The following is a 21,074-nucleotide window of genomic DNA, read 5'->3' as shown; positions in this document are numbered from 1 at the left end:
TTTTAAAACAAGTTGAGAATACAGGTGCAATGAGTCAGGAGTTTTCTTGGTTTGTTTGGGTTTTGTTTTGGTGTTTTTTTGAATCTTGACTTGACTCCGTATTGTGGATCACCTTTTGGTATATTTTTTCCTTTTAGATTAGTCTTGTTTTTTGAGCAGCATATTTTCTGTAGTTACTTCTATAGCTACTTTTAAGATCTGGAATGTTTAAAATGCAGTGCTATACAGTGTGCATGCTTATATGAAAGCTGATGAACTGAAGTTTTGTAGGTTTGAACACAGAAAGGGATTGATAGAAAAGTAAAGATTATGAATGTATGTAATATCCCAAGACACAGTGCAGTGCTCCATTCGTGAAGTTGAAAAAATATTGCACTACAATTTTGAAGACAACTTTTTTACCCTTCAGAATACCTGGGTGTTGTCTTTTTCATTTGTTCTGTAATAACTGTGCACAGAACAACTAACTGTTAAGAGAGTCACAGTCTGAATTCTAAATTTTCTAGGTTCTCTGTTTTTAATTCATGTTATTGTTTAGATTTTGTGGGATTTATGTGGAGGAAGCACCATAGAAGTCGAGCTACAGTGTTGAGTACTTAAGCTTTTTACCCATTTTCAGTACAAAAGAAAGTTAGAAATTATCATACAACATTCAGAAGCATGCTGTGATAGAACTAGAATGTTAATGTTAATCATATCTTCTTTTCTTTCTTTTTTTAAGGCTTCACAAGGCTTGCAGCTCAGGCAGTATCTATTGTAATCAGCAAGTTACCTACAGTGATTGCATGTTTGCCTCCCCCAATTAAGTATTTCTTTTTTCTGGCTGAGAGAAAAATGTCAAGAAACTTTGCTGAATTGAAGAAAGCTGGTCTGCTTGTCTGGAACTTGATTGTAATTATATGTCGGATATTTGAGGATGGAAATACTGCAGAACTTTTAACAGGTGCAACACTTGACAGATGGAGCAAAGAAAAACTCAGTTTAGTTCGTGTGTGCTTAGAAAGTATTATGGGAAAACAGAAAAGTGGTCCTAAGCAAGTGACCCAGAAGGTTATACAAAGCATTGAACAGCAAAGACCAAATTGGATTGAAAGCCAGTTGCTGAAGGCAAGAAAACTGAGCACGGACTGGTAAGAACGTAGTATTTTTCAAATGCTGCTCTTTGTTTTTTATTTTACTGGATTATTGGCATGTTTATGGCTATTGTTCAATTTAAAAAAACCAAAAAACAAAACAAAACAGATGAACAGTGATCTTATATGAAATGGATTAGTTCTTAATGTTGATGGCTTTATAGCATGTTCTTGCAAATTAATTCCGTTGTTGAAACAGTAAACCACGGTTGTTTCATCGGAACAGTGTCTTCATAGTACTTAGAAATTTCATATTTTCATGATGATCCGAAAATGTGGACAATTTACTTGGTGTATCTTCAGAATGTGAACAGGTACACTGACTAGAAGGCACCACAATATATTCGTAAATCAATTTTGCTATGGTGATTAAATTAAGAGGGACTATGAAAAGCTTTCCGTGTTCATCTGTGATTAAAAAGTAAGTATACTTCATTTTAAAACATAACAAACCCTAAGGGCAAGTAGGTTATATCAAAACAGGACAAGGAGAGTACCCTGCTGTGCCTTACTGAGGAAATATCAACCTTCCCTGCAGATTTGACATTAAGGTCCAAGTGTTTTATATCCTTATAATGATTTTTCAGGGGGTTGTGCACATGTCAATGTGTTCCTAGTCCAGTCTGTTTTAATGTTGAAGTCATGTACCATTCTGTAAAAATACTATTCATCAGCTTTCCAATATTAGATTTATTGGAGTTACATGACGTACTGAATTAAATTGTTGACTACTGAAAGTAAGATTGCCTTTTTTATAATGAATATTCTTGAAGGTTGCAGTTGTTGCTGCCCTGACAGTAATTTTTCATATAAACAAAGGATATAGTGATTGTAGGTCAGTGAACAGACTTTCACGCAGTGCTTTAAGGGACAGTATCCGGTTTCTACGAGTAGTCAGTTAACACGAGTAGCGCTAAGCAGTAATAGTGTCACACAAATGCTCATTGACATTGACCTTTGTAATCTTTACATTTCCATTTCATACTAATTTACAAGCTCTAATCCAGTGATTAAAAGATTGAAGCCAGATGCCAGTGACTGAAAGAATCATAGAATAAAAAGCCCATAATGATAATGTGTAAATTGATACTTAACAGAATGGTTCCATAATACAATTTCTAATGTCACTGAGAGAACAGGTATTTCTTAAAAAATACAAATGCAGGGTAAGACAATATTGTGGATAACCTCTAAAAACTAAAACTTTAGTATTTGCACTTCTTCTGAAGCTGAGAATTTTAAATTAATATACTACTCTATTTTCTTTTCTAACATACTGCAAAAATGCTGTATTATCCATCAGGTATCAGACTTTGGGAAATGAATGTGGGAAAATGTTTTCTGTATGTGTACAGTGTCAACCAAAGTGAGAACTAGTTTGTGACTAGGGCTCCTAAAATTAAGCTTAAGAAACTGAAGAATACATTACCTGCTCTCCAAGTGAGTAGTTGTATGAGGCAGTTATGAAACTAAGTCCCCTGACTTCAGTGGGATTTCTACAACAGAAGTCTAGCATAAATGTTATTTTTCTATTTTATATTCAAATATCATGAGTCAATTTCTGGGAAAAAAATAATCTAGTTAATAAATAGCTGAGATATGCAATGTAGAGATAAAATATTATTATAAATGCAAATTATAAAACTAATATATTAAAGCTGAAATTCAAATATCAATTAAACTAAGTAGCAGTCACATAATCACTAAACTAAAAGCAGATCTTTCAAGAGGAGACTTGTGATGTTTACGTGATTTGTTTGAAATAGGAATGATTATATTTGAAAATCTAAGTCGGTGTAAAATTGTGTTCTGTGTAACATTTTCATAATTAAAGGATTTTGTGGGTAACTATGCACATGCATTTATATATATATTTGTATTTCTAAATGTTTATAGGCTTTTAATAGATACAGTCTGTGGAAGAAAATAAAAAACATAGATTTGCAAAAATTTATTTGGGGTTCACTTACACAGTTGTGGAAACGTGTTTGAAGTACACTGGATTTTATAAGAAAAAATCTTGCTTGATTTTGTGTTATGTTATTATCAGGACTGCTAGCTACATAAAAAGTCTAAATATTATATAGGTTCTTCCATTGTGGCATCCAAATTTATCTTAGTTTTTAGGAAAATTAAAAAAAATAATCTTCAGTGAAAGGTTCACAAAGTGGCAGGTGTATGCATTGCCTGTCTTGTGTACTGCCTGTAAGCATTACTATTCATTAAAATAACCTTCATTTTATGGTAGCACCAGAGCTGTAAACAGTCACGTTAGATTCTGAAGAACACGCGTCCCAAGAAGAAAAGAAATGTCTGTCTTTGCAAAGTAATTTGTTGAGTTGAAGATTATTGTTTTTCATCATGGTGACCCTGACTTGGCTGGCTGGGTGCATATACAGATTAAGATGAATGCAGTTATTCCTTGGCTGAGGTCTGCCTCTTTCAGGGCACATTCTTCCTAATGACATGATTGATAGGCAGTCCCAAATCCAGAGAGGAACTCATTAATCATAGCACTGACTGAATCCAATCATCTGCTTCACCTGCACAGTGACGGACAGGAAAGTGTACAATTTGGGCGCTGACACTGATACACTCCTTTGTCAGAGGTCCTCAACTTTTTCAATGTCAGTCGCTAAGAAGTTTGACAAGAAATTCAGGTTGTATCTCTATATGGCATTGAAAGATCAGCCTTAAGTGTGCTTTAATTTTACAGATCAATTTCTTTGAACCTTTTCTGTAAAATACGCCATAATAACAGAGTATCACTTACTTCAATACAGCAAAGAACAAAATTATAGTTTATATTCTGAAACTATTTGCTCTGTAGGACGTTCTGAAGCTGCATGTGGAAGCAATATCAGCTTTAATGTCCATCAGCTGTGTAGCATTTAAGTGAGCCTGCAGGTCAAACAGCAACTTTCAGCAGAACTAACTTTGTAATCATGGCACACTTTCAACAACTGCAACAAACAGCGACTTACAGCTGACTGTACCAAAATATTTGGGGATTTTTTTAGTTTTACTTCTAAAAAATTAAAATATTGCCTTTTTTTAGAACTAACTTTGTAATCATGGCACACTTTCAACAGCTGCAACAAACAGCAACTTACAGCTGACTGTACCAAAATATTTGGGTTTTTTTTTAGTTTTACTTCTAAGAAATTAAAATATTGCCTTTTTTTTAAATTCAGAATGCTTCTTTGGTAGATTTTAAATTAATCCAATAATGACTGTAGAAGGGATAATATATTCTTGTTGGTCTTTCAAGTTCTTGACATATCTGTGTCAAGGTGTCAACATATATCTGTGTTGCAGCTCTAACATTTGAGGAAAAGAATTGCTTTTAGTACTTTTTTTTTCTTAATACTTTATCCATGTACAATAGTAAGCAAGTACAGAGCTGGTAACTTTTGCTTGGATGCAAAGAGAGCAGTCTAACAATGGTCAGGGTTTTGAATGCATATTTTTTAAGTCATTTGGGCCTGTCTCCTTCAGATTTTTTTGTAGCAGTTTTACACAAATACTTTTAAGAAGTAAAACAAGGAACAGTACAGGGCAAAAAGTGCAACAAGTGGCAAATAGGTACCTTTGAAATGGTTACCACCATACCAGTGGGAAGAAAAAGACTTCAATTTAAAACTTCTAACCTATACTTAGAGTAATGGCTACCTTTCTGACATGTTAATTAGGCTTTAATATGTGCAGCGACAGGCAAAGAAAAATGTACCAAAGATCGAATGCAAATGCCATTTCTAGTAGCAAAGATACTTCTCTAGTGGAAAGAAAATAAAAAAATATTTGCTCCTTGTATGTCCCTAGAGTAAAGAATGTTTTATGTTTTCATCTTTCAGAATAAAATCATTAAAATTTTACAATTTAAAAAAATGTTATTTAGCATTATTAAGTTTTTATATAAAGGCTTCAGAGATGTATATACAGCAACATTTGTTTTGTGCAAGCCAAATCTTTATAATTTTTTTTAACATGTAATTGTAGCTGATTTTGTATTAATAGTTCGATTTTTAGAAATTTAACTTAAGAATATTTATATCTTTTCTATATTCTAGTGCCTCAGTCACAGTAGAAGGTGCAACGTTAGAGGAAGGAGGTATTGCAGTTGGATTCACTGAGCAGAAAATAAACATGATGGTCCTGGATATCTGCCACAAACCAGGTGGCAGCGAGTACCTGAGGCAAATTTATCACATCATCTGGCTCAATGAGGTAGGGAAACGGCCTTTTTACCGAGCAATTAGGTGTGTACTGGCCTGAGGCAGCGTCTGCTGGCAGCTAAGGGTTAGTCAAGGAGGTGATAATGCTTCCTAAAGTCAATAAGAAATCCTATATTGTATTGTAATAGAATTCATTCAGTTTAGGCTTTTCTGCATTTGTACAGAAAAGATTACTTTATGGGAAACAATGTAGATTTTATTTATGTACTTAAACAGTAGTATGGCTCATAAACTTCCTTCAGATTTGTATTGTAGACCATAGATACATTTTAGGAGTTTGAACACAGTAAAAAAAATTTAAAAAAAAAATCAGCAAGGCTATTGAAAAATTGACTGTAACAGGAAGTAAAATTAAATGTGGTAAATCAATTCTCCTGATTTAAAAAACAAACCCTACGGCTGTACTGAGGAAGTAAATGCATCCACATGAAAACCTTACTTAATCTAGATAACTCTGTTCAGTTAAAGTGCTTTCAAAATTACAGTAAACAAATTCAGATTTGTTTGTTGCACATGGAATTTGGGCAATGTAAAAGAATTATCTCATTATTTCTAAGCCTGTACTAAATTGCCCCAAGTTACAAAAAGCATTCTGATTTTATACACTGGAATAAACACAGGTTTGCTTAAATTGTATGATAACACAGATCTACACAGCTTAATTAAGAAAGTTCTGTTTATTAGCTTTAATTACTAAATTACTATTCCTTGAATGCATAAGCAGGTGCTGTTAAGATCATTGCAAGTGTACAGAAGTGTTTATAATAAAATGCAAAATAATGCAAATATAGGCATAGGCCAAGATTTTTCTTTTAAAAAAATTTGATAGCAGAAAAAAACCCAAAAACAATTAGGCAGCTATGTCTGTATGAAGGCAATAGAGAGCAGCTCAGTACTGGCACTGTGCTTCTGAAGATCAGATCAACTGTTTAGTTCCTAAGTATAGGCTTAAAAGCAACCTTTATGCATCTGCATTTGGAAGCTTTAGAAGCAATGTAAGCATGTATGTAGAGATGGCAACCTAATATTAATACAATACAGAATCTTTTCAAGTTTCATCTCAAACAATTAAATGGTTCAGGAAGTGAAGTGAAAATTATTACTGTAATACAGTTCAGACAAAACCTTTTCACCTGGAGCACATTCAGGATTACTCTAAGTTTAACGGAGTGAGGAAAAGATGATGAGCAAGACCTCCAAAAATAGCATATAATCCAGTAGTTAGGGCAGTCACCTAGGGGACAGGATATGCAGGCTCAAATTCTGCCTGATTTAGACCAGGGAACTGAATCTGCATCTCACACATCCAAACGAACTCCCCAAACTGCTAGACCATTAGCTACCAGCATGGAACTTTGTCCTTTTCCCCTGTTGGAGTTGTTTCACCTTGTGGAAATTGCTCTAAAAATTCATTCTGTAACTTCTAGGGTCAAAAATAGAATCATACTCTAGCTGAAGGGGTAGAATGCCCATATTGGGTTCTGGAGACCTTGATCCAAGATCCGACTCCTGTGAGTATTCAGTTATTTATACAAAGTGGAGCAGCTCCAATAGGAGGTAAAAGTCTGAGAGAATTAGGTGGAAGAGGGACTTTAGCCTGACTTTCCGCATCCCAGGTGTCTCTCCTTGAATTTCTGAAGCTAGTAAAAGCGTTGTTAAATATAGAACATTTCTCAATGGAAAAAACTGTCTTGTTTTTTAAAAAAAAAAAAAGAAAAAAAATCCTGACCAGCTTGATTCACAGAAGGACTTAACCGTGCTACTTCAAATTGCCTTTGAAACCATTATAAAATATTTTCATACTTAGCATGGAATGGTAATAATGCACTTTTCAATATTATTTTTGATAACTTAGATTATGTTTAATGTGCCTGACTACCAAGAAATAGACTTGATTGTCTGTTCAAAGGTCCATCCTTTTGTTTGGAGACTCTTTGGACTATCAAGGGATCCTGTTCTTAAAATTAGTTTGGAGATCTTTATGCTACACGGCTTAATAATTGTGTGTGAATAGAGAACAAAGTGATGAGACAGAAAATCGTTGTTCTCAATAATTTTCCTTAGAAAAGCAGGGGAAAATGGATATAGATTCTTGGAAGCTGTATTTGGAAATAGAGCTATGATGTTATAAAGATCTATGATAGATACTGTAGAACTCAAAACAGCCTACAGTCCCTCATGTATTTATTGAAAAAGAATAATAATTTTTAAAAGCATTTTTGACTAATGGCTACCAAAGAGAAACTAACTCTCCTGAGCTGTCAGGCTGAATATACTCTGTCTACTTGGTTTCACGCCCAGTCATTGATAGTGAGGATATAGCTCACATGTTTACAAACGTGATTTCATTTCTCTTTATTTTCACATTTTTGAAACATGACCCTTTCAGGGTCTACAATATGTACTATACTAAAGTGTTCCTTTACCTGTGTTGAATAAGGCTCTTTGTCAAAACATAAATCCACAGTATTCTAAAGACAGAAAAACGCCTGTACTGGAAGGTGAGCTGTATACCACTTGGAATGTTCAAATCCTAGCAGGCATGGACAGCAATTTCCAGTATCTCTACCGAAAAATCAACAGAATCTGCTTCTACTGGCTCTGGGACATCCAGAGGGCTGGTTTGCTTTAGACCTGTCTACAGATTTTGTGAAAATGTGGCCATGGAAGGCAGTACATTTATTAAAAATTTTTAAATGTATAGCAATAGCTTTTGAATAACCCCCTTCACCACAACTTTAAAATCTTTCTTATGGCATGAAGTCATGAATGAATGGGAAAAAACCCAAACATTTTTGTAGGCTGAGAAAAAAGTAGATAAGAGACTTAAGGTGTGTTTTCACAGCTGGATTACGCTGTTATCTTAAAGCAAAAAAGCTCTGACTTTTTTTTTTTTCTAAATACACTTAGATGATTTCATGATTGTCTTAAGCAGTCCTGACAATTGGCTGCAACCAGCAGAGAGAGACAGTCCTGCTCTTTCTCTTGCCTTTGTGCTTTCCCACTCCTAGACCCCCTTTTGTACTAGTAGGAGAAATCGTGTGGTTTGTTTATCTGGCTGAAACCTTTCGTTTTTCTGGCTGATTTCACAACATATGCTAGTGCCAACATAAGGGAGAAACAGCTACAGTCTATGTGGATTGGGAGGGAACTTGTGCCTTTCAGGCCAGACCACAGTTGGATCAGTTTAAAGCGATGATGAAATTATTCTTTTAGAAAGACTCACTGAGGAGCACAGGGTGCCTTGGCAGCTAGTTTACATGTTCCCTCACCTGTGTCTGAAAATTTTTATCATCTTAGTAGTACTGCAAAGTAAGAGGAGCATTTGCATCCACCCATCTTAATGCAGACTCACCTTGAGTACTTGCTCAATGTTATGGCAATCCTATCATTATGGACTTCATTTTAATAACAATAAACTGTTTAATCACAGTAGTCCTTCCAGCAAATAGATCTGTAAGTGTTTCATTATCTAGCTCTTTGTAAAATGGTTCTATTTAATCAAAACACTTTATTGGCATGCAATGATGATTTATTTACATAGTAGTTTAAGAAGTGAAAACAGAAAAGATTGTGGCCAAAATAATCATGTGTCTGTTACAGTATAGTTTCTAAAATTGCCATGTAAATCATAAATTACTTGTATTCTTTGAATGCTTAAACAATTAAAAATAGCTTTAAATAGTGGCAGAATTTTTATTTCCTGTGCTTAAATAACTGGTTTGAACATGTTCATCAAACAATAAATTTATAGTTATGTAGTAACTATTTAATGCTGTCCAAAAATAACTTTAAATATTTGTGTATACTTTGTCATGTAAAATAAATCATATAATAGCCATCAAACATTAGGATAGCTCATAGAAAACATTTGTTTTTCACTTCCACATATACCTAATATATGTATACTAGATGAGAACTGATACATATAATTTGATGACAATTTCAAAACAATAGCTTAGATTATTCTGATTTGCTTCAGTTGGATGGATGTTCATGGAGGTTATTTATTGTTTGTAAAATGGTGTTACTCTTAAAAATGCTTCCATTTTGTAAGAGATTACTTATTCTCTCCTGTAATACAAGGAAATTCTGTCAAGCACACTGTAAAGTTATGCTTGAAATTTAAACAAATTTCACTTAGAAAGCTGGGTGGCACATACTGTTTTGTGGTTGTTTTTTCTTCTAAAAGGAATATTTGAAAGAGCAGCTGTCTCGTGAGAATTTTTCTGAAGATGATGTTACCTCCAGTCAATGCCAGCCTTTGACACTGATGGGCAGAGAAGAGCAGCCTGTCTTCAACCCTTTCCAGGTGTACAGACAATCTTGTGTAAAAGTGTTCAATCAGGTTTGTGAAAATCTGAAATGTTGGTTACAGTATAATTTTTACTTGTTGATCTTATTATGATCATGATAATGACAGAGACTGAAATTATGAAAGTGGAATTAATTACATGCGTTCACATTTGATGAAGTGCAAAGGAATATTATTACTCAGGAATCTAATGAGGGCACCTTCTAGAATAGCATGATGTTAAAAAAGCCATTATTGTCCTTTTCTTTTATCAGAATTATTGCATATAACAGCAATTTGCATTTACTTAGATTTTCCGTGTTGGTTCAGTATAGTGAAGGAAAGCACATTAGTAGCACTGACATTTATTACATCTGTGTAATGGTACATAGGGCTAATCTTAGTCCTTTGAAAAATCATGGTAAAACTCCAAGTGCACGTTTAGAATCTTCCTGATGAGTCTTTCACAGAAGTGTTGAAGAGTAAAGTAAAGGATGCTTTGGAAATACAGAGATTTACCAGAACAGTGAGAATAAGCAGGAGAAAAAACAGACAAAAAAATGAAAGCATCCATTTCTCTGTTTTTAATTAAGCCATGTTAGTGATATGTAAAGGATTATAATTTAGTTATAGAAACTAGTTTCCTGATAATGTAACAATTAAAGAAAATAGATCTAGTTGCCTAAATCTCTGCCAGAGCACCACATGACGAATTCATTACACAAAATGGTATGTAGTTTCTGATAGCACTTGGACACTTAAAAAATCTTACACCATCATAGGTTAACGGTTGGACTCAACGATCTTGAAGGTCCTTTCCAACCTAGACAATTCTATGATTCTATGATTTCTCAAGTCTTCCTAATCCATCATCTACAGTTTTGATTCTACCACTCAATTTCAAATATTTAAAAAGAAATGGTATTACAGTGGCATGAAATTCATTTTACAGACTTGTGGTAGAAAGACATCCTTTTTCAATACAGCTCTGCTTTTAAGTAGTGTAATCTCCTTTCCCAGTTTTGAGCATTTTGGACTATTTCACCAGGTGTATTGCTGTAAAGTATCTGATTTGTTTGTTTGTTCGTTTGTTTTACCCTCTGTACTTGTTTAATGAATGCTTAATCATTGTCATGTTGCAATAAAAGTGTTAATATCCTGAAAAAGGAGATTAATACCAATTTCACAAGGCTTCTCACTCCAGAGGAACATGCTTTAAAAGTATCTTTTTTTCCTTCCACTAGTCCCTTCATGTATGTCTTAAATTGATAGAATTTAAGGGGCTACAGAATCACTTATTCCAATTTGAAATGCAGAAAATAGTTTACCATGCCTCAATTCTCAATTCATTAATAGTCTGGTAGAATAAGACCTTCAAGTAGTGACAACTCAGGGCAGAATTCCTCTGCTACATGACAGGTTCGCAGTGCTCTATTAATCAACAGATGACAAGGGATAGTTCATATTAAATTGCTTTGGATTTTGTAAACTTTTCGCAAAAAGTCTATTACCTGAATATGGAAAAGTATCTTAAAATTAAAAGAAAAAAAGAGTAGATCATGATCCTTAAAGTACCATGTGCCAACCACGTTTTTGACAATGACAGACTTATTCCCTCAGCTTAACAATATTATTACCTAATTTAATTCCCTTTACCATAACATTGGAAATTTATGTAGTGGTTTGGGACTGCCTGTTTATAAAATAGTGGTCAGTATAGCTCAGTGTCTGGTTTCCTGTGAAGACTATTACCAGTACCTATAGAAGATGCCAGAGCACTGGCAAGGGACAATTATTCTTCTCAAAGGATGTAGTTCTTCTTAAGTTCTTACTGGTTGGCAACTGCCATGAAGCTTAGGAGTTTAGAATCCATGATTAATTTCTTGATTTTCTTTAAATGTACTGTAATTAGATGTGTTTTTAATACATCAACTAACATTTTATCCTTTTATAAATTCTAAGTCCCAACAAGCTACTGGTTTCACAACGTATTTTGTCAATGATTTAATTATGTGTTGTTTCTTAAAACTTTTCTCTTAGAAGGGCCAGCTGGAATAGGCGTGGCAGTACTGGTTGTGAGTCCAGAGAGCTGGTTCTGCTCTAAACAGAGAATGTGTTACACTATGCTATATAACATATTATAATATATAATAATATAATATATAACAATATAAGAGCATGCCTATGGTACACAGTGTAGACATGCTCTTAGCTTTCTCAGTAGAGGATTTCTTAAAATAAATTATTTCAAAAGCTTTTTAAAGATAATTTGTAGTAAACATTCCATGTATTGTTTGCTGGTATATGTAAAAATTGCAGTACATTAGGGTGGCTGACTTTTCTGTTCTGAAGTTTTCCTACTTTGTCCCTGTCGTTTAGGGACTTAGCAAGATACTTAATCGTAATTTCTACAAATTTTACTGCTCCTGAAACAAAGGCCACTGAACCGCTATTTTGAGATCAACTCTAGCATTTTTATTAACGATATGTAAATTTCTTACCTTCCAATCCTCTAGTTCAGTAGCTGATTCTAGGAAGTGTGTCATTTCTGTTAACAATTCAGCCACTTCATTCTTACATTCCTGTAAAAATCTTGAATAATCACCATCTGGTCCTAGTAACTTGTTGCTCTTGATTTTATCAATTTGTCCTGACACCTCAATCTCTGCCAGTGCTGCTGCTCCTCTATTGTCTGATAAGATTAAGTCTAGGCTATGCAACTCCTCAACAGTATCAACGAAGAAAAATGCTACAAAGAAATTATTTTCCTTTCCTGAAGTGACTTATTTCAAACTGATCCTTTATTTTTTCGCAGAACTGGTCAGTCTGGTGGGCTGAATTTTTATCTGGTATACTTATTAATTTTCGTATTTGTTTTTATGACTGTTGCTACTGGCTGTTTATTTTCTCCTTTTTATCCCTCTTGATTTTACAAGTACTTCCTCCATATTTATTTATTTTTAATTCAGTGTATAAGAGTTGCCTGTTTTTCCCCCTGTGTTACTCTACTCCCACTGTTCTCTCAGTTGACTCTTTTTCCATTATTTCTTGTTTATCAGATATTCACTGTTACTTCTTCATTCACTTTCCACTTTCACACTATATTATTCTTTCTTTTGCTACTGTTGTCTCCCTTTCTTACTCTGTATTTCACATGTATTTTTCTACATTACTTTTAAGTGCATGCCAAAGATGAGGGATAAGGACAAAATTAAATTAAAAGAAGGAAGGGAATAAAATAAAGACGGAAGGAAGAGGAGGGATTGCACTGATTCTGCTCTCCCAGAAGAACGAAGTGCTGTCTGTAAGAAGAAGACGCACTACAAGATATACTTTTCTTATTTAGGTTTATTTCCATTGTTTTGACTTGCTTCATCTTTTTTTTTTTTTTAAACTACTCAGTGCTGTTTTAGTGTTATCACAATAATTTTTGAATTTTTTCCTCCCAAGAATGTTGTAGTCACTACTTGACCGTTACTGACAATGAAAATTAATATTATGCAACAGGACTTACTGTTTTGTAAACATAAGAATGTTGTGTGTGGTCTTTTGTCTGCCCACCATTATTGTAGATTGCTTTTATTTATTAAATAAGCAATATGGAGTTATATTTGTTCATATTATCTAGACTTACTGCTGTTTATAATAACCATCTGGTGACTGGAGTGCCTTACAAAACAATAGACAAGTAAACTGTCACTCTAATTACAGTACAGGTTACATCTTGAATTCCAGCTATACCAAGTTTTTCATGACAAACTTTTTGCTGACAGCAGAAAATGTAAATTGCTGTTACATAAAAAGTTGCCAATTATTTTGCTTTTCAAACAAAGAGTCAAGCTCTCAGACAAAGTGGTTGGGCAGAATGCCATTAACAGTTGGAAGAATAACAGTTCAAAAAATTGATTTATCTTTTTATAAATAATGGCTACATCCCCAAATGGATTTATAAATTAATTGCTGTCTTATTGGAATAAAAACCTTCTTCTGTAGACATGATTGATATCATCTGTCTAAGTCCTTGTTCTAGACCCCCCTCCTTCTTGGTTAGTATATCACAGCTGGAGGTTTAATTTACTGATCATATTAACACTGATTAATAACTAACAATAGCTTCTTGCCATGTATCAACAGTCAACCATTACTGAATGGAACTGGGATTGGTCAAACTTGCTGCCAAGTTATTTGGGACTGAATCAGATGACCTTCAGGGTGCTGCTGGCACACAGGTAATGTAATGGGATTTTGACAAATAATTGCACTTCCCTGTTGTCTTTTTTACTTTATAATAGTCAATACACGAAGATTTTACTGCTGAAATTTATAAAATAAATTATACATTTATTTTTAAATATGCAATTTTAAAATGGAGATGCTTATTCTCTAGTGTATTTGATCCATACAAAGATGGTTTTCAATTGCTATTTTGAGGAACCTAATACATTCTTTCTGTCTGAGACCTGAATGTATGTTGATATTGCCCTTAAATAGTGCTTTAAAAAGAAATTAGTAGCTTTTGCAAACTTATACTGCTCAGGGAGATTTCAGCTGTATAGCACAGAACTTAGGGGATGTTTACTCAAGTTGCAATGAATCTTAAATTCAGTTGAGGGCATGGACAAGTATAGCTAGAAATTGAAAATATTTCATTAATAGTTTTTAACTAATGGAACTTATTTTACTATTTTAACACTTCTTTACTTGTAAAATTTAACTGCTTAATTGATAAGCAGATATATTTAATGCAGAACTGATACTTGTTAAATTTGGAAATAGCAATTTGTTAAATTCAGAAAGTTGTATGTGGAAAAAATGAGTATTTTTTCTGCAATATTTGGCACTTATATTGTGAACACTTACATGTTGCAAACTAAGTTTAACATTCCCTTCTTAATTCTGAATCGTCCTGATGATATCTAATATGGTCATATCATTCATCTTTTAAACTGAATTGTTTCTCTATTTAGAAACTAGAGTGGCAATTTCAGAAGTGTGTGAATTTGCATGCCAAAAATGTTTTAATGGGTTTTTTTATGCCATTTTCCCAATTTATTGCTAGCAGTTAGTCTTAAACATTTAATTTTTCCTTCATTTCATGTATAAAATATTTGTACAGTCTATTTCTAGCCTTCTTTCTTAATTTTGCTATCATTCATTCTTTCCCCACCCAAACTGTTATTTTCCAAGATTTTAATGCAATTGCACAAAAAATTGACGGTGGTGAAAATGTGCCATTCAGTTCTCGTCTTTATGTGCTCTGTTACCCACTACCAGACAGAATATGGGACTTTGTGGACTTTTTGGTCTGTACCAGTAGTGTCATTTTTATGTTAAATGGCAGAGACAATTTAGTACTAATTTTTTTTTCTTTGATAGTTCTCCTGCTGATTGCTAACACTTGTCCTTCATTAAAAATGAAGTAGTTTGCCCTTTTAAAAGAGATTCTAGTAGAAAGTCTTAGACTCAAGCTGGTTCTTGAACTTCCCTTCATGTTGATGTCATCAATACGAGCCAAAGGGAGCAGAGAGGACTGCTGTGATTTGCAGAGGGAACGTTTTCTGTGGACATTTCATCTTCTCTGATATCTTGAAACACATTTCATTTTTCTTTTGATCTCTTTATGGAGTTTAGAAAGAAGTGATGTATATGCCTTCTCTGTCCTTCTCTGTATTTCACGCCTTTGTCATACCATCTATTGTTGCTTTTTTTTTTTTATTTAATAAGTAAGTGCCCTAATTGTTGTCATCCTTCCTAATTTGAAAGTGTCTCCATTCATTGCCCTTCTGCATGATATGGAAATTCTCATCTAGAAGTGACATTATGCAAGCCATTAATGATTAGCTCATGGATTTATTATTTAAACCACTCTTCTCTACGTTACAGACCAACAATGGGGTTAAACGATCTGTGATCATTAAGTAGAACTGCTAATCCAATATCTGCTATAGTGACCAGCATCTCCAACACAGCTTGTCTTTATGTGACTTAATTTTTAGCATAACTAAAGTACATCTACGTGTTTTCCAGCTGGCTAGGCCAATTCTAGCTGGTCTCATGGCTACTCAAGAAAGCTTTGCAATGACTCAAGTGAGCCCTATCTTTAGGTGATCCTTCATGCTCCTTCCTAAAATTGCATAAGTCTCAGCCTTACTTGTGCTCAGGAGCTAAGGTTCAAGCTGAATGGGGATGTGATTATTTTGACCTCCTGTTTATGAAGGATCCATTCTGTTTCTAGTATTTGCCTCCTGAGATGATGTCGTGGTTTAACCCCAGCCAGCAACTAAGCACCACGCAGCCGCTCGCTCACTCCTCACCAGTGGGATGGAGGAGAGAATCAGAAGGATAAAAGGGAGAAAACTCGTGGGCTGAGATAAGAACAGTTTAATAATTGAAGTAAAATGAAATAGAGCAGTTAAATAGGCAAAGCAAAAACCGTGCACGCAAACAAAACAGAACAAGGAATTCATTCACTACTTCCCATCGGCAGGCAGGTGCTCAGCCATCCCCAGGAAAGCAGGGCTCCATCACGCGTAATGGTTACTTGGGAGGACAAACACCATCATACCCAATGCCCCCCCCTTCCTTCTTCTTCCCCCAGCTTATATACTGAGCATGACGTCATACGGTATGGCATAGCCCTTGGGCCAGTCTGGGCCAGCTGTCCTGGCTGTGCCCCCTCCCAGCTTCTTGTGCCCCCGGCAGAGCAGGGGAAGCTGAAAAGTCCTTGACCAGTGTGAGCGCCACTTCGCACCTATTCAGAGACAGCTTAGCACTACTTAGCAAGAACCAAAGCATCAGTGTATCATCGACATTGTTCTCATCCTAAACCCAAAACACAGCCCCATACCGGCTACCAAGACGAAAATTAACTCTATCCCAGCTGAAACCAGGACAGATGAGTTAAACAAAATTAAGGGCACTACTTGAAAAGAGTCAGAACCATCAGTTTATAAAGTGGAGTGCCATAATACTTTAATTATTATTTTCTTTAACACATGCTAAAGCTTTCCCTTATCAGTTACTTCTGTGCAGGCAAAAATATTTTTACCTGTTCACAGTGATATTGGGGTCTATTTCCTTTTTTATATTTAAAGATAAATACTGTCCATTACTTATGAAGTAAAATAAGTATGATCTGCTCTCTCTTTGGTGGAAAAAAAGTAAAAATGCTTAGGGGACACATTTACAAGGGAAATGCTCCCCTAACCTAGTTAATGACTGAGTTAGGTGGGAGGGGGTTATGGGAGCATTGTCCCAGAGCCAGCAAGCGGTAGGCAAATTAATTGGTTGGTGGTTAGGGGAAAGTAAAAGGCTTTTAGGACTGGTTAAAAAGAGAATGAATTGTTGTGTACTACTCATTGTTGGCTCCACATGAGCATGTGAATCTAATCCACGCATTCCTATGATCCTCAAAGTAAAAGCGTTTAGGAAATTTTTCAAATGAAAGATGTGGATGGTTAATGATATTGTTTTATTTCAAGGTTATCAAATATAGAACGCTATCAGGAAAAGCCTATTAATGAGCAGTAAGCAGTAACATAGAAAACAATGTTCATCCCTACTTACAGTTCATACCTTTAGAAACTATAAAGAAGCTTTCCTTACAGGAAGAAAAGGGATATATAGATGGATTCCTTCCCTTTCTAGTTTACTTCTGATTCTTTTTCTTGCATATAGTTTGAGCTGCAAGAATAGAAGTTAAAACATACTTTTCAATTATACTTGAAATAACATCTTTTGATAATAAGCCCATTAACATTCAGCTAATTTATAGTACTTTATTTATTTTTTAAAAATGTCCTGCATACTTAGACAGATACATGCTGCTTTTTCGAATCTCGGCACTCACTTGTACATCCTTAGATATTTCAGGACCAAATGGGAGTTCCTTACCTCTAATACATATATTAAGACAAGACGACCATGTGCTTTTAGTTATTGTTTAATTCACCTGTATTTCAGCTTTTAATCACTGTCCTGCTCATAAAGGAAAAATTGTTACTGTCTGGCTAAATCAACATGTTGAAACTATTTCTGCAGTTTATTGTATCAACTATGATCTCTTCTTTTTAACTGTCTGACCAGTATCTCTGTGCATATAGTGTGACCAGCAGGACTAGGGAAGTGATCGTCCCCCTGTACTCAGCACTGGTGAGGCTGAACTTCAAATACTGTGTTCAGTTTTGGGCCCCTCACTGCAAGAAGGACATGGAGGTGCTGGAGCGTGTCCAGAGAAGGGCAACGAAGCTGGTAAAGAGACTAGAGCACAAGTCTTATGAGGAGCGGCTGAGGGAGCTGGTGTTGTTCAGCCTGGAGAAGAGGAGGCTGAGGGGTGACCTTATGGCTCTCTACAACTGCCTGAAAGGAGGCTGTAGCGAGGTGGGGGTCGGTCTCTTCTCCCTAGTAACAAGCGATAGGATGAGAGGAAATGGCCTCAAGTTGCACCAGGGGAAGTTTAGATTGGGTATTAGGAAGAATTTCTTCACTGAAAAGGTTGTGAAGCATTGGAACAGGCTGCTCAGGGAAGTGGTTGAGTCCCCATCCCTGGAGGTATTTAAAAGATGGGTAGACGTGGTGCTTGAGGACATGGTTTAGTGGTGGACTTGGCAGTGTTAGGTTAACGGTTGGACTCGATGATCTTAAGGGTGTTTTCCAACCTTAACGATTCTGTGATTCTATATTATCATATTTGAAAATACCTTAGTGACTGTGGTGAGCTGACCACATGTAGTGGTCACTTGGCAAGGCAAACGCCATAACCCTGGTTGTCCCCCTTCCACCTCCTTTCCCCAGCTTTTATTGCTGAGCATGACATTCATATGGCATGGAATGTCCCTTTGGTCATTTTGGGTCAGCTGTACTGGCTGTCCCCCCTCCCGCCTTCTTGCACACCCCCAGCCCACTTGCTGGGGGGACAGAGTGGGGAAAAAGAAAAGGCCTTGGCGCTGTGCAAGCACTGCTCAGCAGTAGCCAAAATGCTGGTGTGTTGTCAACACTGAGGCACAAACCCAAAGCACAGTACCATACATTACCCTTCTTCTTTATGTACTCTCCTTTATACTGATATATAATTTAAATACTTCCTGATCATTTATTTTCAGAGAAGTATCTCAGCAACTTGTACAAACTTATAAGATATCAATGGTTTGCTGGGGTTTGAGATGTCACCTTCCTTCTGCAGTTCTACAGGACTTCCAGTTGCATTGAATACAATACTATAGAGAATAACTACATTCCACTCACTATAATTACGAGAAACAACTGAGACATTTTTGTAACACATGAAGCTATTCTCCAATATTGCAGTAATTTGCTGTTCTGAGGAGGAATGGCTGGGATTCCCTCCTCTGCACATCGGGAAGTTTCACGGAGCACTGGTGCCAGCGCAGGGCAATAAGTAGTGATTTGGTTGGAAAGATGTGGGGGTATGCATGTGAGCAGGAACACTCTGGGAGCTACAGGAACAGACAGAGAAGAACTCATGACTGGCAAAGCCAATGACAGTCAGGTACAAGATCTTAAGCATAGGAAGCATAACAACTTAATAACCGAGGGGAATATGTTAGTTTACCATAAATGCATCAGGTGAGAAACAGTACCAAGTTAGAAAAATTATACAAGTTAAAACAAATATTTGTTCAAGTGGATAAGAACTGCCATGAAAAAGGTCTAGACTGGAAGTTCGAAGATGATTTCCAACAGATAAACCAGTGTAGCTCAAGAAGAGTTTTCCAGAAAGTGTTTGCACAGTGATATGAGTTTAAGTAGTTTTAAGTTGAAACTAGATAGACCAAGTGATTTACTTCGAATCATGTGTTCCTTTGATAGATATTCTCAACTGCCCAGCAGCTTCTCAAAGCAGAATATAAAACCTGGAATTGTTTATGTATTGGCTTTAAGGAAACTATAAAAATTAATGGTTTTGTTTTCTACTAAAACTGGATAAAATATGTAGGCTTTCTAGTAACATCTGCTGCAAAACATACACAAACTCTCACATTCTTCGGACTCCAGAAATTTTCCTAACATAGTCGAGGCTGCATTCTGTCTGACAAACTACTGGGCTATTTGCAAGTGAAGTTGCTTTTTAGAAAGGTAAAGACTATCACTGGCAGCAGGGTGTTGCCCTAGGATTAAGAAGATCTCTTTATGCTGTGGAAGCTGATCTTGTACCTAGTGTCTCTCTTTTTTGAAATCCTTTTGGCTGTATTGGGTGAGGACTGTCTACTTAACTTTTGCAAATAAATTTGTTAATATAGTTGTGGCATTTGTTCCCCATACTAGAGTTAGGTGATTAAATTATATGTTTTCACATTGATTAAGCCTAATAAAATTGAAATTAAGTAAAAAATTCTTGTTTAGAATTTTGAATGATTGCAGGGCAAAATCTGCATAGCTCTTGTATATTCTAGTGGATACACAGACACCATCTGTTGATAATGGTAGCCATATGGTGAACTATTTATAGAAAATGTTTATATTCATTGTGTTGTTGATTATCTAGATATCCAGAAAATGCTCTTTTAAAATCCAGTTTATCAACACATGGAAAAATGTATTATGTAGTTTTGAAATTGAAAAGAATGTCAGCAAACTGCATGTGCTTTGTTGTTTATGAAAGAATTTTTATGCAACTCTACAAAAGTCCAAGTCTGAGAAATGAGTGAAAATACCAAGGATATGAAAAGGTAGGAAGTTCTCTAACAATTTTCTTCATAGAAGAAACAAATGGTGGAAGAGCAGTTACTGGCACGGTGCCAAGACAGAGGCCATATCTGCATGGCAGAGGATGCCAGTGTTACGTCTAGTGTACTTTTGGATGTGTTAGTCAGTCCTTCTTCTAAACTACAGATGCTCCTAGAGCTTTTGTATCCAAATTGCTGGATATTGGAAATCCGTATTGTTGTTACAGCTACAAGTCAACTCTTAATGACATGTTGGTGAAGAACTGGGATGCCATTAATACTGCAGTAATCACCACGTGCTTGGTGAGATTATAATGGATGCCCTTATAATGTATGTGAGAACAGGCTTTCTAAAATGAATGGGAAGCTATGAAAGACATTATCCCATTGTTTCTGTATCAAAAGAAGCAGGTGAAAGGTATTAATCGAATATTGCATGTCTCTTGGTTGATCACAGAGTCAGGTTTAGACCCTAGTGCTGGATGTACCAAAAAAAAGCCATTGGGTTTTTGAGGAAAATCTGATTTTTGACCTTTCTGGATAAGCAAGGACCCTTTTCCATAAATGAGTTGGTCAATAACAAGGTATATGTCACATCCGTCAACATAAGGATAATCCTCCATCTGCTTATCCTCTTCTGACATAGCTAATGAAACTGTACTCTGACCTTAAAGGACCTGTCAGAAGTAGGCTTAGTTCCCTGCCTGGCAGTTTTAAAGCATTGGTG

At 35.5% G+C, this 21,074-nt stretch overlaps 1 protein-coding gene across 1 annotated transcript in view; it reads left to right on the top strand.

The window, feature by feature from the left end:
- The window catches only part of KIAA0825, a gene marked incomplete at its 3' end in the record, with an annotated part of 216,201 nt that overhangs the window by 85,613 nt on the left and 109,514 nt on the right, over window positions 1-21,074 (top strand). The window contains exons 15-18 of the mRNA XM_082335764.1: window positions 722-1,130; window positions 5,204-5,360; window positions 9,561-9,716; window positions 13,797-13,891. Coding sequence (XP_082191890.1) covers window positions 722-1,130; window positions 5,204-5,360; window positions 9,561-9,716; window positions 13,797-13,891 — 817 coding nt within the window. The remainder of the gene's footprint in view (window positions 1-721; window positions 1,131-5,203; window positions 5,361-9,560; window positions 9,717-13,796; window positions 13,892-21,074) is intronic.

The sequence above is a fragment of the Platalea leucorodia genome, assembly GCF_965183815.1.
Source record: "Platalea leucorodia genome assembly, chromosome: Z".
In the NCBI taxonomy this organism is placed as follows: Eukaryota; Metazoa; Chordata; class Aves; order Pelecaniformes; family Threskiornithidae; genus Platalea; species Platalea leucorodia.
Note: the sequence above shows the minus strand (reverse complement) of the source record. Positions and strands in the feature narration are given on the sequence as shown.